Source organism: Streptopelia decaocto, assembly GCF_964273445.1.
Source record: "Streptopelia decaocto genome assembly, chromosome: 9".
In the NCBI taxonomy this organism is placed as follows: domain Eukaryota; kingdom Metazoa; phylum Chordata; class Aves; order Columbiformes; family Columbidae; genus Streptopelia; species Streptopelia decaocto.
Window position 1 is genome coordinate 14,069,954 of NC_138664.1, and position 16,228 is coordinate 14,086,181.

Below are 16,228 nucleotides of genomic sequence, written 5' to 3' on the forward strand. Positions count from 1 at the left end.
ATTATGAAGTCATCAGGCATGGACCAGTAAGGCTCGAGAGAGCCTCCCCCCCAGGTCCTGGGGGTGCCATTGATTGGTGACCATGTGTTTGTGCCCGATAGACTGTGAAATGGTGTGTTGCTACACGGCTGTGTTGCACCTGCGCCCCACCGAGGTGATTGATTGGTTTGGTCATGTGGAATGTTCCCATCTGGTCTGCAGTAATGTGATTTTTTTTGTTGTTGTTGTGGTGTGTGTGCGTGTGGTGGGTTTTTTTCCTTCCTTCCTCTTCTCTCCCATTTCCCCTTCATCTGCAAATGGCGAGCGCTGGCCGGCGCTGGAGCGGGCGGTCGCAAAAGGCAGCGCTGCCTTTGCCTCGAGAACAAAGTGGGGCTGCTGCAAGCGCAGCAAGTGCTGCTTTCATTTCTGCTCAGAGATCTGATCGTCTGTGCTCGTGAGCAGCTTCGGGACTTCTATAACTTTTCTAACAAAACTGAGGGAGGGACAGGATACAACAACCAAACCCCGAAACTTACGTGTTACTCTGCAGATTTCTTACTGTTTTTACAAAAGCGCTCTGCTATTGTAATTAGATTACCCAAGTAGCAGTGCATGTGGAAGATCTTATTTAACCTCAGAAAAGTAGTAGTTTATTTATTGAAAACTACTGATGTTGCACTTTAAATGCCAAGAAATTATTTTAGTTCCTTTAAAAAAAATTCTATAGTTACATTGGGCGGTCTTGTTTGATATTTCTTAATCTCACTCCTTTTTCATAATTGATCTATTCATTCCACTTAATGACTAATTACATATCAGAGCACATCATCAGCAGCATTCATCATTGTAGAATGTAATAATCAATGACATTTCAACAAAGGAAAAAATAAATATGCAAATAAGGACTCATTAACATTTGCATGAGCTGTTTGAATAATCACGTTGCTGACAAGGCTGTAATTAACAGAAATTGATGCTGAGTTCAGTATTTGATAGTGTGTTTTCGCAGCGTTTTATTGTTGTCACTGCGGGGGCTGGAATGAAGTTCTGCTCTACTTGTACCTTGACTTAGGCTTGATGTGATGGGTTGTGCCAGGTAGCAGAGGCTTCTGGGAGTCCTTAATTCAGCTGTGACCTACACTTAATGCATAGAAAGATATTTTACTTAAATGACTGTATTGGTAATGAAGGACTGTTATATTCTGGTAATTATACTACAACTGAAGGCAAATCTTCTCTCCAAGTCAGAAAAATGAAAAATTCTTTTTTTTTTTTTTTTTTAAATTGAGAATCTTTTACATGAGTCAGACACTTTGAAACTATAGGATTTCTTATTTGCATTGAAAATGAGGTATTGATGTAGGGGGTTTTTTGCTGCTTTTTGTTTGTTTGTTTCTTGGTATTCTGGCACAGTGTATCAGTGTCAGGAGGCTTGAGCTTTATTGTAATTGAAAATTGCTTGCTAAGGAAAATGTTGTGTAATTATGAAATGTACAGTCTCTCTCTGTCTCTCCCCTCCCTTTTTATTATTGCAACTTTAGTCCCCCTCCTTTTTTTTTCCTGAAGCTTCCTCTTTTTGTCATGGATATCAACTGAAATGCACAAAACACAATAAAGCTGTTTATGTCAGTTTTTTTGGATGACTGTAAGTGCTGATTATAACAAGTTTAAGGAATTTCCTTTGTTGAGTGTGTACCCACGCCATATGGCTCAACATGGAACATTAACTTGACAGGGATAATGGATTGTGGTATATGGAGACAATTTTGCCTGCAGCTTCACTATAACTCATTCTGGTTGGGGATCACAAGTTTATAATATAGGATGCAGCAAACATCCAGATGGATTTACTTTACATAAAAGAGTTGCATTTCTTTTTATTTCCTGCCTGTAATTGGGGGGGGAAAGACTTTTAAAAAAGAATGAAAAAGTAGTAAACAAAGAACAGGTCCTATTCGGGGAAGAAAAATCTCAGTGCAACTGTGTATATATGTGGCTGAGCTGTTTTGGAAACACTGAAGCACAGGTGAAGTGTTACTTACATACACATACAAGGTTGTTCAAATAATATCCCAAGTGGTTTCACTTTTCCGAAGATTTCAGTACAGCTCCAGTTCTAGAAATACATAATGTTCTAGGATAGTGTGAAAAAAGCTATTTGAAACAAATCTCTGATTTTTATTTAATTATATGATTTTTTAAATCTATCATAAGGAAAATGACCACATAGTTAGCATTCTCGTGCTTCGGTAATGCTTTCATGGTGCCGTGTTTTCTTTTAGGAAAAAAAAATAACCCTTATAAGCTTTCTGTAATAAAGGAAACAAAATGCTGGTGGAATAGTTTAGTTTGTTTACTTCTGTGGTTGCCTGATGCAATGGGAAGCGTCCAAATGGCTTAGAGTGTAACAGCAGTCAGTATAAATCTAATGCACCCTACTGAATGATCTGCGTGCCCAAGGTAAGTCCTAATTTTACAAATACTTCTACATCTAAGAGACTTTAAGCACGCATAATCCCGTTAAGCACGTATGTAGCTGTTTGAAGGATCAGGGCCATAAATCCATATTTAGGCTTTTAAACAGAGCTACATGAGATGGCTTCGGCATTCCTGTGCACTTGTGATTGAGTTACACTCCCAAATAAAACTGGGTGCTTTGCTGTTTGAAAAGCAGACATCTTTCAGGTATCAGTTTCAGAGATTCTTTTAAAACACTGGGGTTTTTTGAGACTCTGGAAATCTTGACTTTCCATACTCCAAACAGCTGCTGTCATTTTCTTTTTATTTGAACCACTGTCACATGAGTATGAATTCCTTGATTTTGTTTGTTTGTTTGTTTGTTAGCTCTTGAGGTACGTACTGGAGCAGATGGAGAAGAACATGGCTCATGGCTGGGGAAGAGGGATACTGGTTGTGATTGTAATAGACACTGTTTGTCTGTCCAGTTTCCCTCCCCCATTGCTGACTTCATAGGCTGACATCCCAATTTAGTGTCTGTAATCATTATCCAAAGTTTCAGAAAGTAAACAGCTAGAAAGAATCTGCTTTTGAGAAGGGGGTTGAAAAAAATATCACTAACTATTGAGCAATGAAGAATCTGTATTAGCTTCAGATATGGGGTTTCTTTCAGGTTTCCATGCTGCAAATTACACTTTAAAAAGCTTCTCTGGGTTCATTCATCTTTCCTCTGCATACCAGGCTGTATGTATGATAATCACAGCCAGGTGGAAATTTACTATGGGCTTAAGGATATTGTTGCTTGTATTCTTACTATGACGTCCCCTATTTGCCACTGCAGTTGCATAAGGACAGTCTTAGGAAAACGCATGATTTATCATTAATATTTGTAATAAAACTTGCACTGTATTCGAAGCAGAGGAAGAACGATGTCATATCTAGTATGCCAGGCAGCTGGCAGATCTCTCTGATTTATTGCCCGCTGTTTGGGAAACACCAGGATAGGGAAATGTGCACCAGTGTTGCAATATACTTGAAGAACTTAAATCTGTAGATAAGAAAATTCTTTCCAGGAACTGTAAGGGGAGTTGACTATTGCTACCAGCTTCTGGACTTCTTGTCTCCTTTTTGGCTTCAGAAGGAAAATAAAGAGTCAAAACCTCAGCAAACACTTAATAAAATTGAAATTTTGAAGATAGCATTTGTCCTGTATCAGCATTTACCGACCCACCAAGGAACTTCTGCAGGATGATATTTGCACAATAACATGAATGTTCTCCTAGGTTACAGTGATGACTACCTGCAACATACATTACGCTCCCATTACTAGTATTCCGCAAATGTGTAAATGCTGTGTTGGCAATAAGAAAGCTGCTTTTGTGTGTGTGTGTATGTGGTTTTTATTCAGCTCCTGGAAAAGCTACAAATGCAGGCTTCACTTTTTTCTGATCTTGTAATCTGTAGTGGCCTGTGGGGAGCACACCGATGATCCAGTCTTGTTAATGGCTTAGTGTAAGGATGTTGTAAAAGTCCAGTAGGTTGTCAGTAGAAAGGCCATCAATAAAAATTTATTAAGAGTAATGCTTGGAAGTGAATTCCAGTGGCCTCTGACAGTAAACTGCTGTAGCACTCTTTGATCCTGGAGGGTCTGCTGAATCTCAACTTGAAGTCAGTGGTTTGGGTGCAGAGAGCAATTTTTTAATTTTTGTTTTGCTAATGATTTATTAATAAGTATTGCTGCGGTCTTTGGACTAATGTTTTTCTTGATTGAGCTGTACTTTAAAGGCACTTGGTTGGAAGGGGAGTCTTGTTCCATTTTGGTGTAAGGAAATGCCTTTAGGTTATATTCCCATCTGATCATTTTTGTAGTGATGTAGATATTTCTTAGAAGGCCTATAGATGTTTGCTTGCTGTGTGTGTGGGTGGCTCCATGTGCAGGGTGATGGGAGCCCGTGCCAACAGGAGGGGGAGCTCTGAGCACAGCAGCAGCTGGGCAGGGGGGCTCAGAGCCAGGAGGGGCTCCGGGGGCACCCTGAGAGAGCTGGAAATGAGCGACCGGCTCCCGTCCGTTTCCAACTCTTCTTGGAAAGTTACTTTAGTAATATTTCAGTAATTGAATGTGGATGCTTGTCTCCATTCTTGTCCTTAAATATGTGCATGCTGTGAGCCAGGACTTCGTTTCTTTGCTTGGAGAGGGTATACTGTTACTAAATTTTATTGCAAAACCAGAAATGGATTTCAGTCTGTACAATTTAAAGAAATCAGTTTCTAGCTTAAAGTAGCACTTCACTTAAGTTGCAAATTGCTTATTATTGACCTGTTACATTTTCAATATTTTCAGAAATTTTGACTGAATTCCTTAAAAACTACACTTAGACTGAGATGATGCATCCTTCTTTGTCAGATTTCTCTAACCAGTCTGCAGCCCACCAATATGCCCCTTAATGTGTAGTTTAAATTCTATGAACAGTCCCTACTGAATTTAGTTCTTACACTTGTAAGTACATATGTGCTTAGTTGCTTTATTGAATTGCAGCCTAAAAATCCTTCTAATAAATGTGCAGTATTGTTTAGGTCCTGTTTTCGATGTGGCTTTTAAACTCAGAGAAGTGTGTTTAAGTCAAGGTGTGTGGACCACTGTGGGAAGGTGAGTGGCTATGTACTTAAACTGATTCCCAAACAGATGAAAAGCTACCTAATAAGGGTCAGGATTAAATTGTCAGCTAATAGGAGTCTTGTGTCTTCTCCTAAAGCAGAAGACTGTTTCTCATGATATCTTTCATTCTGAGGAGAGGTGTGTGCCTTAATGCTCCTTTTGGCACAGGCAGCAGCACCCAAAGCTGAATGCTGTTCCCTGTCTCTGAATTGCCACATGACTTTCTCCATTTACCAGTTTTAAAATGGTCCTCATAATATTTTTCTTCAAGGAAGTGGGTTGGAATTGTAACAGGGAGCGAAGTTTGACATTCTTTGGCCAAAAATTTCTTTGTGGGGCAAATGCTACTGTTACCAAAGTCTTGTTCGGTAATTTGAAAGACTTCGCATTAGTATCATTACTTGCGGAATTGAATAACTTCTCATTTCAAAACAGAACACCAGCAGGGTTTGAAATGTTTGAGTCTGGCAAGAAAGGGCTTGTCTGTAAACCAGTGAAATTGCGTTGGGGAAATCCAGAGCCTGTGCTGGGGCTGAGGTACACGGCGAGCTGGTGCGAGCTGCAGCTGCATTTACCATCAAACACCGAGCTGGTGCCGATGAATGTTTTGTTTTTAGTGTCGTGGAAACTGTGAGCCAAAGAATGGATATTCTATTCATCTGGGAAAATAGCAGTTCACTGCATAAAACACCAGATGCTTCCAAAGCAGTTCTTAAAATAGACTTTGTGAATATAACCCTGAAAATGCAACTGTTTAAATCACCTCAGTACTACTTCGTTTTTCCGTTAGAATATACATGTGAATTAAATCAACATAGAAGTAGCGAGAGTTTTAAGATACAGCTGTAGCATGGAACTGTTATGATGATTCGATGTTTTACTTAACTGTGCAGTTTTTAATCTAAAAATGGAGAGGTCCAGACATTTCAATAGCAGTCTTAATTCTTTTTATTACCTTTCTTCAAATAGTTTGCTCGAAGCAGAATAGTTGTGGTCATCATTCAGTATTGTTTACTGTTTCTTACAGCATGACAAAAATTGCAGAGCCTGGATATCCGAGAGAGTGCTTTCACAGGCAAAGAGGAAAGATGATCTGGAATAAAGAGTGTGTGGTGCAGGGCTGGATTTGGGTTTGTTGTTGGTGGTGGTGGTGGTGTGTGTTCGTTGTTTTTTGTGTGGTGGTGGTGTTTTGTTTTGTTTTTAATGCATGAGCAAACATGTGAGGTTCCTGTTGGCCTCAGTCATCTCTGCATCCTTCTGAATGGTGGGTCCTGCCTTCAAGCATCCTAACTGCATCTCCCAGATTGGGGTCTTCTGCAAATTCTTTTAGGATGTGCTCTGTCTTCTCCTGCAGGCTACTGGTAAGGACATTAAGCAGGACAGGTTCCATACGTGCTGTATAGTTGGTAAAGACAAAATTATAGATGCAAGGAGATTGGTAAAAACAAATTTAGGTTGCAAATCAAATGTGTAAGAAGTAAAATAAGTGCTTGAGATGCTGAGACTTGGATGAGTAAATCAAGAGAGGGCAGGATCAAGAAAAGCCTTTTTTATAAGTGTTTATGACTATTTAATATCAAGGAGTAATGTGTAGTTGAGAGCTTACAGCAGAGATAAGGGCTAGATATGAAATGGGAAAGTGTCTTTGAAATTAATCCTAGTTTATGTATAAAAGGCTTCTATAATAATATGCAAGCTCCACAGTTCCCGTTCTCTAGAGCAAGGAATTGAAGTACAAGCAAGTAAAATAGATAAAAAGAAATAAACCCCACGTGGTTTTCACTTTCACTCTTTAATACTGTTTAGGCTTATAAGGAAGGTTTTCACTTTGCAACACTTTCAGGTACTGTAACCACATTCCTAACCCCAAGGCAGACATTTGGGCTTTCCTGTTCCGTGCCTGGGGAGATCCCTGTGGGTTTGCAAAGCCCGGGGCCTCTTGCAGGGCACGAAGGGTCAGAACAATGGTGACCCATGGAAATCTTCCAGAGCCACCACCCTCCTCCCCAGGATAAATGTGGTTAAAGAACAGGGGGCTGTGGGGCCGTGTCTCCGTTCTGAAGGCATCTTCTTGCACTTGGCTGACGGAAAAGGGAATTTTGCTTCCTTGCACGCCGCTCGGAGCGCTCCACATCAGTGACCTCTCTTCAGTTGTTTCAATCTGCCAGCAAGCTCTGCATTTCCAGTTACACATTTAGATTGTCAAGTTGATGATTTTAAAATTAAAAAACAACCAAGAGACTAAATCTGGGGGCAAGGTATGAGTCATGTTGGTGTCATTGAAAAATATTGAGTGGTGACTGTCTGTTTACAGTTGCATTTTAAAACCTTTTGGTGCCTGGCTTTTACTTCCTTAATGCATTGTTATTTTAAAACAATATTTAGATTGTTCCTTTAAATTATTCATTTAAATGTAATTAATTTTTTTGGTCAAAATATTTTATCATATACCTTAAAAAAATCAGCTGCAGTGATAGTGTATTCTTCCAGCTTAGTGTAAAAAGACTCCTTGCCCACAAATTCAGGTTGACAAGCATAGTCATTGACTACCTAATCCTTTATTAATAAAATTCCATTTTGGTTTTTTCATTATTTATGATTTGCTATCCGAGAAATAATTTATTTGGGTAATCCCGTTTGCTTTTTTAAAATATTGTACAAAATGAATTTTCTTCCAGAGATCTTGTACTTCCTGAATATTCTGAGACTAAGTAAAAACCAGTGTTTATATCTGAGAGAACCCCCTTTTATTTATTTATTTATTTACTCATTTATATAAAATAAATACCAATATTGCCATGAGTGTTCCTGTTGTTCTTAACATGCTGAGGAGTGTTTTCCTTATCTGCTCTAGGTCATTAAAAGCAGCACAGTGATACCTCTGGCCAGCATGGGTAGCCAAGCAGAGAAAACCTTAATTCATTGAACGGCACACCATGTTCCTTGATGTTTTTAAATCCAAGATATACATTCACCTTGACTGTGTCTGGACCTGTGATATTATTGTTAATGTTTCTTCAGTCACATTCCCACGACTGCTGTGATCTCTTTTGAAGACTTTTTTTTCCTTATCAAGAATGCCCCTTGTCTCACTTCCCACAGTAAACACGTGCATGTTTTCCTTGTTTAGGAGATCTGTATTTTTGGAGTGTCTTTCAGCAGATAGTTAGCAGTTGGCTCTCTGGGCAGCTCCGGTGCCAGTTTGCCTCTGCCACACCGTGCTGTTCTCTTGTGCAGTTCTGTCAGTGCTTTGCGGCTTGGTAGGATTGCTTTCCATCTCTGGACATTCTGAAGTCCCTTACTGTAAATACCGGTTTTGTACTGAAATAAGAGCACCTGTTTAAGGTCTTAGCATTTTACGTGCTTTGTATTAATTTAGACTGTCTAACTATTCTTTATGGGGTTTTTGTTTCGTCTTCTTTTGGCTCGGTGTGCTTGCATATAGTGCATGTGAGTAGCGAGGAGTTTCCAGCCCCCAAACAGGAGGTGGCTGCTTTGCTTTCAGGCTCTGTCTTGTGAGAATTTCCCGCTTGTTTTAACAGATAATTTGGTTACTTTGTGGTGCCTGCAGAAATTGTTCTCTTGAAGCAATAATATTGGGAAAACACTCACTTAACATGTTTTGTGTTGTTCTGAAATCTGTTTTAGCATCTAATAGGTATTTGGGCTTTGGTTTTCTTTGTTTTGTGTTGGTTGGGGTTTTGTGTGTGTGTTTGTGTTGGTTTGGTTTGTTTCCCCCTAGCCTAGCAGCCCGGCTGCAGCCCACGCTCTGGGAATACCTGATTTACAGCCTTGTGTCTCTGTGCTCTTGGGACGCCTGTATTGTCTGCCAGGGGTGAAGCTTGAGGAAGTTATGCAACTCAGCCAGAGAAGAGCTGTCACAACTTTTGTACAGCAACTGTTGTATGCCAGTTGCCTTATGGAGGATGGTTATAAATGGTTGCTGTGTTGGTACCTGTGTTTATATAGAGAAAGGGTGAGAGGACAATCTTTCTCTTTTGACAAAGCTGGCTTTTCAAGTTTAATGAGAATGAATAGGTCTTGGATGGTGAGAAGAGCTGTAGATGCCTACATAAGCAACTTCTAAAAATTTTATATAATTTCATATATATATAATTTAGCAATTTGTAGCAAGTAGTGTCACCAAAATAATCTTTTAATCAGAAACAGGTGTAGCATTTTGTTGTAAAGTGTGGATTCTCTATTCATTTCCAATTATAAAATCCTCTTGACTTTAGACTTAAGAATGTACTTGATGTTTAAAGTCACTGATAGAAGATGAGTAATTTTTGTCCTTAGATCTGGGACAAATTCCACACCAGGAGAGCAAAGGATGCTTTTCAAGTTAGTTGTAAGTAGCAACTTTGTTAGCTGCTTAAAAATTTTAACTAAATCCCTTGGGGATGAGCTGAGGAAGACGGTAAAGGGAGAAATATTATAATAGACAAAGTGAAAACACTTGGATACTCTAGAAATACAGGAGGTGGATAGGTGAGGTGGGTAACTGCATGGGATAAAATGCCTTTTTGTCACCTGTGTGGTATGTGTGTGTATTCGTGTGCATACTCAATTTGGTTATTGTCTTCTGGATATTGTATATCCCTGATTTCCCTCATCCTGAGTTAATTTTTAGTGTGGTAATTTTTAGCCTGTTTCTCCCACTGGATAATCTGTCTATGCATAGCACACATTAACAGGTTAATAGAGCAGTAATATTATTTATGGTAAGGTTAGCCATGGGGACATGTAGTGGAGGATGGAAACTAAGTACACTAAACAACTATTCAAAAATTATTTGGTTCACAAATACTTGCCCACATAGGCTTGGGGGAGGAGGAGAAACAAGTTCTTTGTTCATTTAAGAGGTTTGTACTCCCTCTTTTCTTCTTGCCTTCAGTTACTGAAGTGCATCTTCCTGCCAGATACTTCAGTCCCTTTTAGCCTTGCGAACATTAGATTTGTTATTTCACATGGTTTAAGCCTGGGAAGTGGAGGGACAGGAATAGCACTGAGGAAGGAGCCATCATGGATCAGCCACTATGGAACAGAAATGTTCGTTTGACATGAGCATATAAATTACAAGTTCACAGAGTCAATCCAAATATAATGTGGAATTCAGTCCACTCTTACCTCCTGTGTATGTGAAGTATGTAAGAACATTAATAAATTGTTTTTATAGCACAAGATCTGTGCAGCGCTCTGCAAACTGACAAAATATTCCATATTTTCTTAGAAGTATGTACAAATCAATGGTATGAAAGTGTCAAAAGCATGTCTTTGGGAAGCAGGTTCTTTAATACCACTTCACACACTGACATTATTTCTTTTTAAAATATTGCGTTAAAGAAGTTGTGAGAAATCCCTTGACTTCTGTGTTTAACATCTTTTAAAGATGTATGCTGAGATTTATTGCCTGGTCAGTTGAATCGGTAGAATTCTTACAGCTAAAGACATCTGCAATGCCCACACAGCTCTAAGTATAAAAGAACTTCTGAACTTTTCTAATCTTTGAAAAGCACAATGATTTTTTTTTTTTTCTGGATGATCCCGTCCAAATGTCAACAGAGCAAGAATTTAGCATTTGCTGCCTTAAGCATTGTTCCTAAATTGGAGCAGTTAAAAGTGGGAATTCCAGGTAATTCCAGCTTCAGAATTTCCACGTTTTGCATCATTTAGATATGAAAAACAGTTCTTGCTCCAAGAGAGACAAGTAAATAATTGGACTGGATAGAAGTATAACGCTACCTTCCAAATGAGAATTTATGGCATGGAGAATCCTAGCAGGTTTCTGGCAGATCTGAGACTGGACACTTAAATCCCATAGATCTCATTCAAAATCATAATATTTTAGTTCTTGTAGATTGTTAGAGTTGTTCTGTAGGATCATGATCTTTCAAAATTTTGACCAAAGAAAGGAGTAGGAGGCAAATCTTTGGTATTAAAATCAAGCTTTGCTAAACCTTTTCTTCTCTGTCTGGGTAAATTTGTTTTAGAAGATGTCACAGTTTGACACACCCCCCCACCCCCAGCCCCCCCATCTAAAATAATGCAATTTTTTTTCTACTAGTCACAGTCTGTACATGCCATTTCCTTATCCATTCTTCAAGAACATATAGGCCAACATTCTTATGATTACCTGTACAGACTGCATTGCGGGTCCTCACTTGGACGTGGCATTCCTGGTTAAATGTTTGTATTTCTTCTTCTGTTACGGTATTACAAATTTTTCCAATAGCATGATTTGTTATGTGTGAGTTAGTTATTAGTCTTAAGGTTCAAAATTTGTATTAGGAGTTTGCAGACAATTAAAATGATGTAGGTTTGACTGCTTTACTAAAAGGTAAGACAGCGCGGATGAGTTTGCGAGACTTGAGGGGTTATTGATTGGGAAGCTGCTTGCAGTCAGAAGGGACTGAACCAAGATGGAGTGTGCGATGAGATAAAGGCTGGGTTAGGAAAGTGATTATGTCTGGGGACCTGCTAATCACTCACCTTTGTAGGAGTCCTGTAGTTCATCACTAATCTCACTTGCACTTGGCATTTTCCTGTGTTGCTGCTTCATTGTTTGTAGCTGAGTGAGTAATTTGGCTTGGGCTGAGCAGGAGGGTGCGAGTCCGGCAGCTGCGCTCGCTGGCGCTGCCTTGTTGCCCAGCCCAGGGGCGCTGCTCTGGTCTGAAGAGGACAGGAGGTCATTTGTTTTAAGCACTTTCTTCAAGTTGTGTTGCTTCAGATCTCTGTTTCCTGTCCATGAGTTTTACTCACAAGTATTATAAGGAAAACGGTGTGCAATTTTCTTCTATGTATTCGTGGTATATACGTATGTATTATGTACTTTCAAAATATTAGACATGAGATTGTTGGCATAAGACATATTAGAACTGTGATGGCCTCTATTACTGACTAGGGCTGTGTAGCAGTAGAAGAGGAAGAAATGATTCCTCAGGTGCTGTGGGAAATGTCTAGATATGTAGTAAAACTTTTAGGGCTGTGTGTGTCAGCTGGTCATGCCTCTCAGAAGAAGGCAGCACACCAAATCGTAGGAGCAGGGCTGGCTTTGTGTTTTAATCTAACTTAAATTTTTTCACCAGACTGAGTAAGAATTTTTAACACCAACAAAATTTTAAAAAAATAAAGAACGAGCCTGTACTGGAGGCAGCAAGGATGTTGTTCTACACATTTTGCATACTTTCTTTCTACTTTGTGCTAAGTTGGAAACTGATATTAAAAGTTGTAAAAAATATTTACTTTGACGAATGTTTTCCTTGCATCATCCGTATGTGCCTGTGAGTATAGCTTTTGCACCTTGTTCCTTGTTAGATTGGATCTGCATATGCAAAACTATTCAAATGTATTATTTCTGTGGGTAGCAGAGACACATATTTTGTTGCTGGAAACTTTGTTACTGGATGTGGATGGGGAGAACACGGTATGAAAACTGATTTCTAGCCACATCTACCAACACCAGTTTAATAACTTAAAAAACAACCAACCAACCAACCCTTAAAGTTGTCCACAAGGTTTTGTTAAAAACTGACTTTTGGGTAGGTCAGTTGTGATGGGTTAACAGTGTTATCAATGAAAACTCCTTGAAGAGGGACTGAAAGATGATTCTCTGTCCAAGTGGGGCAGACATACTTCATGGCTGACAAGCAGAGCAGCTGCCAGCTGTGGTCACTGTAGTATTCATGCTGGATGATAAACATTGCTCCATTAAAAAATCCCGGTACTTTCCACATTGCCGACCAAATAAGTTCTTAGCAGTAGATAGAAAGATCTTTAGTCTGTGAAGAGTTAATTCTGTGGGACTTTAAGTAATTTTTTGCAGAGTTATGTTCTATCATCCTCTTATAAACCAAGCATTATCTAGGAGCAGTGGGAAAAGGCTGGTTTACTACTGGCAGGCATTTATAGCACATTCTCTGAAGTAGTCCTCATCCAAGTTAATGTGCTGCTGTTTTCAGCTCGCTATCACTTTGCATCTTGCTGTTTCAGTTCATTCTGTGTTAAGAGTATTTAGGCTGCACAGCTGTTACACAGATAGATTTATCATGGAATACAATTCCTTGTGCAGTATTCAAAAGCTATATTAAGTGGTGAGCATATCACATTTAGACAAGCGAATGCAAGAGAAAGGTAATTATTTACTAAATGCCTATTAATGTTTGAATTGGTACAGAATGTGTCAAGGTTTTAAGTTTATGAAGTTAGGAAATACTTGTGGTTCAAAATGCTGAGTGAGATTTTGTTGGTTTAGTTTCTTTTAACTCCATAGTCCTTGGGATTTAAACCTGTTAGGTAGCGATGAGGTCGTTGAAGTTTTTGTTGATGAAAACACGTGAAACTTATTAAAACAAAATAAAATACAAACTCATTCCACATTATTAAAAGATTCGAATGCCTTGTGAGTTGATCTGTGCAGATTGAAGATTCCTGTATATAAACAACTCTATTTTTTAAATGTCCATTGCTTTAGTTTGAATCTGGTTAGATGACAAAACTGTGGGATATAGAGCCATGGATATGTAACCTGAAGAGCAGTTTACCATGATGCTACTTTCTTTGTAAGCAAGGCATAGATTTTGCTTCTAAAATGACTGCATACAACTTTTGAAACATTTGAGTTAGGAGGCCTGTGATAAAAGGTGCTCAAGGAGCTGATGATTCACAATAGCCTTGTATAGGAAGCCCTAGTGCGCAGCTCTGGGAGATGCTGGCGTTGAGAAAACTGGCCCAAGTTGCTTTAATTCTCATAAGTATTTTGTGGAAAAATATAGGATCTGAGGATGACATAAATTTCAGTTGGGCATTACTTTACCTTCCCAGCTGGTATGTCTACACACTAACTTACAGCCACGTTTACACAAGGCCGTGCAAATTTAAACGTTCAGTAAGGGTTTTTGTCTTTTAATAGTGCTGTTGCGTACCCCTCTCCTTCTTCCAGTTCATGTCAGGTGCTGTAGTGAGTTTCCTCATGTCTCCTTAGTGCTGAGCATCAATATTTCTGAATTGCCGGCTATAATAAAAAAGATACTATTGCCATCTGTGTAGTGAGCACTGAAACAAGACCCTTTTGAGAGAGGGTAGAGAGGATATGATCAGATGGCAGGTATAACATGCTCAACAGCAAATCTGGTGGAGTAAACCTGCAAGACATGTTAGGGTCTGCTTTGGCTTTCAGTGTCACTGTATTTTTAAAGTTTGCGTGCTCATAAACACCGGTAGTCTGGTCTGGTTTTTACAGTAGCCTCCACAATTTTATGCTCTTCCGTCAATCTGTAGAGAGTCTGAATAATTAAGAAAAGTATTTGATAAACTAAAAGAAGCCAAGGGATTCTGCTTTGATATATCTGGCTGTGTGTTTGAACATCAGTAGATGCCGGAGACTGCCCACACATTGATAAGACATTACGTATGAGACCTACCAGTTAAACCAGTGTGGAAGTGTCATCTTCTCAAACTTGATATTACCCACCTTTCAAGTACTTGAGTCACTACGTGGAGTAGTTGCTAAGTGTTTTCTCTTTCTATGGATACATAAACAGTATCTGTGAAAGCTTGCTTAAGGCTTTCAATAGTGAACATAGTGCCTAGACTGGAGCAGCTGAAGTGTGATGAAATGACAACAGGTGATTTGTCGTCAATGCTCTTTCACTTTTCTGTTGCGTTGCTAGTGAAACCGTGCTGCGATACTGCCAGAGAGCACGATGCTGGGAAACCTTTCTTGCTGTAGTATCAGTGAAGCTCCAGGGGCTGCTGCTGGAGTGCTGCCTCTTGTCCGGGCCAGCTCACCTGCTCGCTGCCAGCCCCGCGCTGTGCGCAGGTGGAGGATGTGCTGCAGCACAGCGCTCCGGTCCTGCCAAACGGCAACAGGCTGCGGTTCCGCAGTACACGAGAGAACCGGGAATGGGACGTGAGTGTGGGCTCAGCGTGTGCTTCTGAGTGTGTGCCTGTTGATTGTTGTTGTTTAAAAGTGGGTACCTTTAACAGCGGGATGCTATGGCAGGTTTGAGAGGCATATCTCAGTGCTTGCCCTGGAGATGTGTTTAGAGACTCTATGAAAGACACCATCTTGAACTTGATCCTAGGTCACTTTCCCAACCCTGGGTTGAAAAGCTTAGCCATTTGAACACAGCTTAAATGTTCATTTCCTGCAGCTCTAATTCTTGATAAATATTTAGGCAGCACCGTCTCAGGCAGCCTTGACTTTTCTCAGTCATTTCTTAGAACCAAATTGATTAATACCATAGATTGGGCTGTTCTAGTCAGCTTTTTTCTTTTAGTATGAACCTGCCAAACTTTTAAAATTATAACATTTAAATGACATGATTTTATGCATTCTTATCTGACGATTTCTTGCTTGCTACACAAACCATAATTTACATCATAATTTTTCTAGCCTCTGTAATTGACTCTTGTACAAATATTTGTTTTAAAGCTTGCCTGAAATACTGCATACTTCAGTCAAAGTTGTTTATCATGTAGTATAAGATTCTCATTTTCTGGAAGGAAAATGCTGAGTCTGGTTTAATATGAACAGCATGATTCATCCTACTTCATATAATTTTGCATGCTAGGTATTTTATTTGCTTCATGCCCGATAGTTGTGAGAGGCAAATTGCTTCAGCAGAAAAATGTTAACTTTTTTTCCTCCCTTTGTTACAGCAGAGCTGCCATTTTTCAAGCAAACTATTGTTGACCAGGCTACTTGCAGTTATCAAGATTATAATCTGGCAGGGATGTTGTTCCAAGAGAGTCAGACTTCCTCTTCCTCTCTGCTTATACAACATGTACTTTTTAAAATGAACAATAAGCAAACTTTAGTTTTTCCTCTTACAGAATGACGTTTAGGGATTTTTGGTAAAGAGATAAAAAAATCAGCAAAAGCAAAGGAAGTCCCTTTCTAGAAGTGCAATTGCAGTAGCATGGAGCTATTTAGCACTGAAATGGGAATGTGTCAGAAAGGCTGCTTTTTCTTCCTATGAGGACTGGATGCCATACGAATTGCTTAGGAAAGGGAATGCCTGGTGGGGTAAGATGACACTCCTTTTCAAATAGATAGGTATCATGGTTGGTTAGTGCTTACCTTTGGATTGGTGTTATGGGGCATTTCTTAGTCTCTGTCATAATTAGGGCAGT

The 16,228-nt window shown here is 39.4% G+C and overlaps 1 protein-coding gene across 6 annotated transcripts in view; it reads left to right on the forward strand.

Annotated features, from left to right (window-relative positions):
• Positions 1–16,228, forward strand: part of TCF12 (transcription factor 12) — a 160,012-nt gene that overhangs the window by 71,784 nt on the left and 72,000 nt on the right. The window contains exon 1 of one of the 6 annotated variants that reach the window (XM_082060690.1): positions 16,014–16,121. The exons of the other annotated variants lie outside the window; for them this stretch is intronic. Coding sequence (XP_081916816.1) covers positions 16,082–16,121 — 40 coding nt within the window. The 5' untranslated portion in view covers positions 16,014–16,081. Of the gene's footprint in view, positions 1–16,013; positions 16,122–16,228 lie in introns of those variants that run through there. 6 annotated transcript variants of the gene reach the window in all.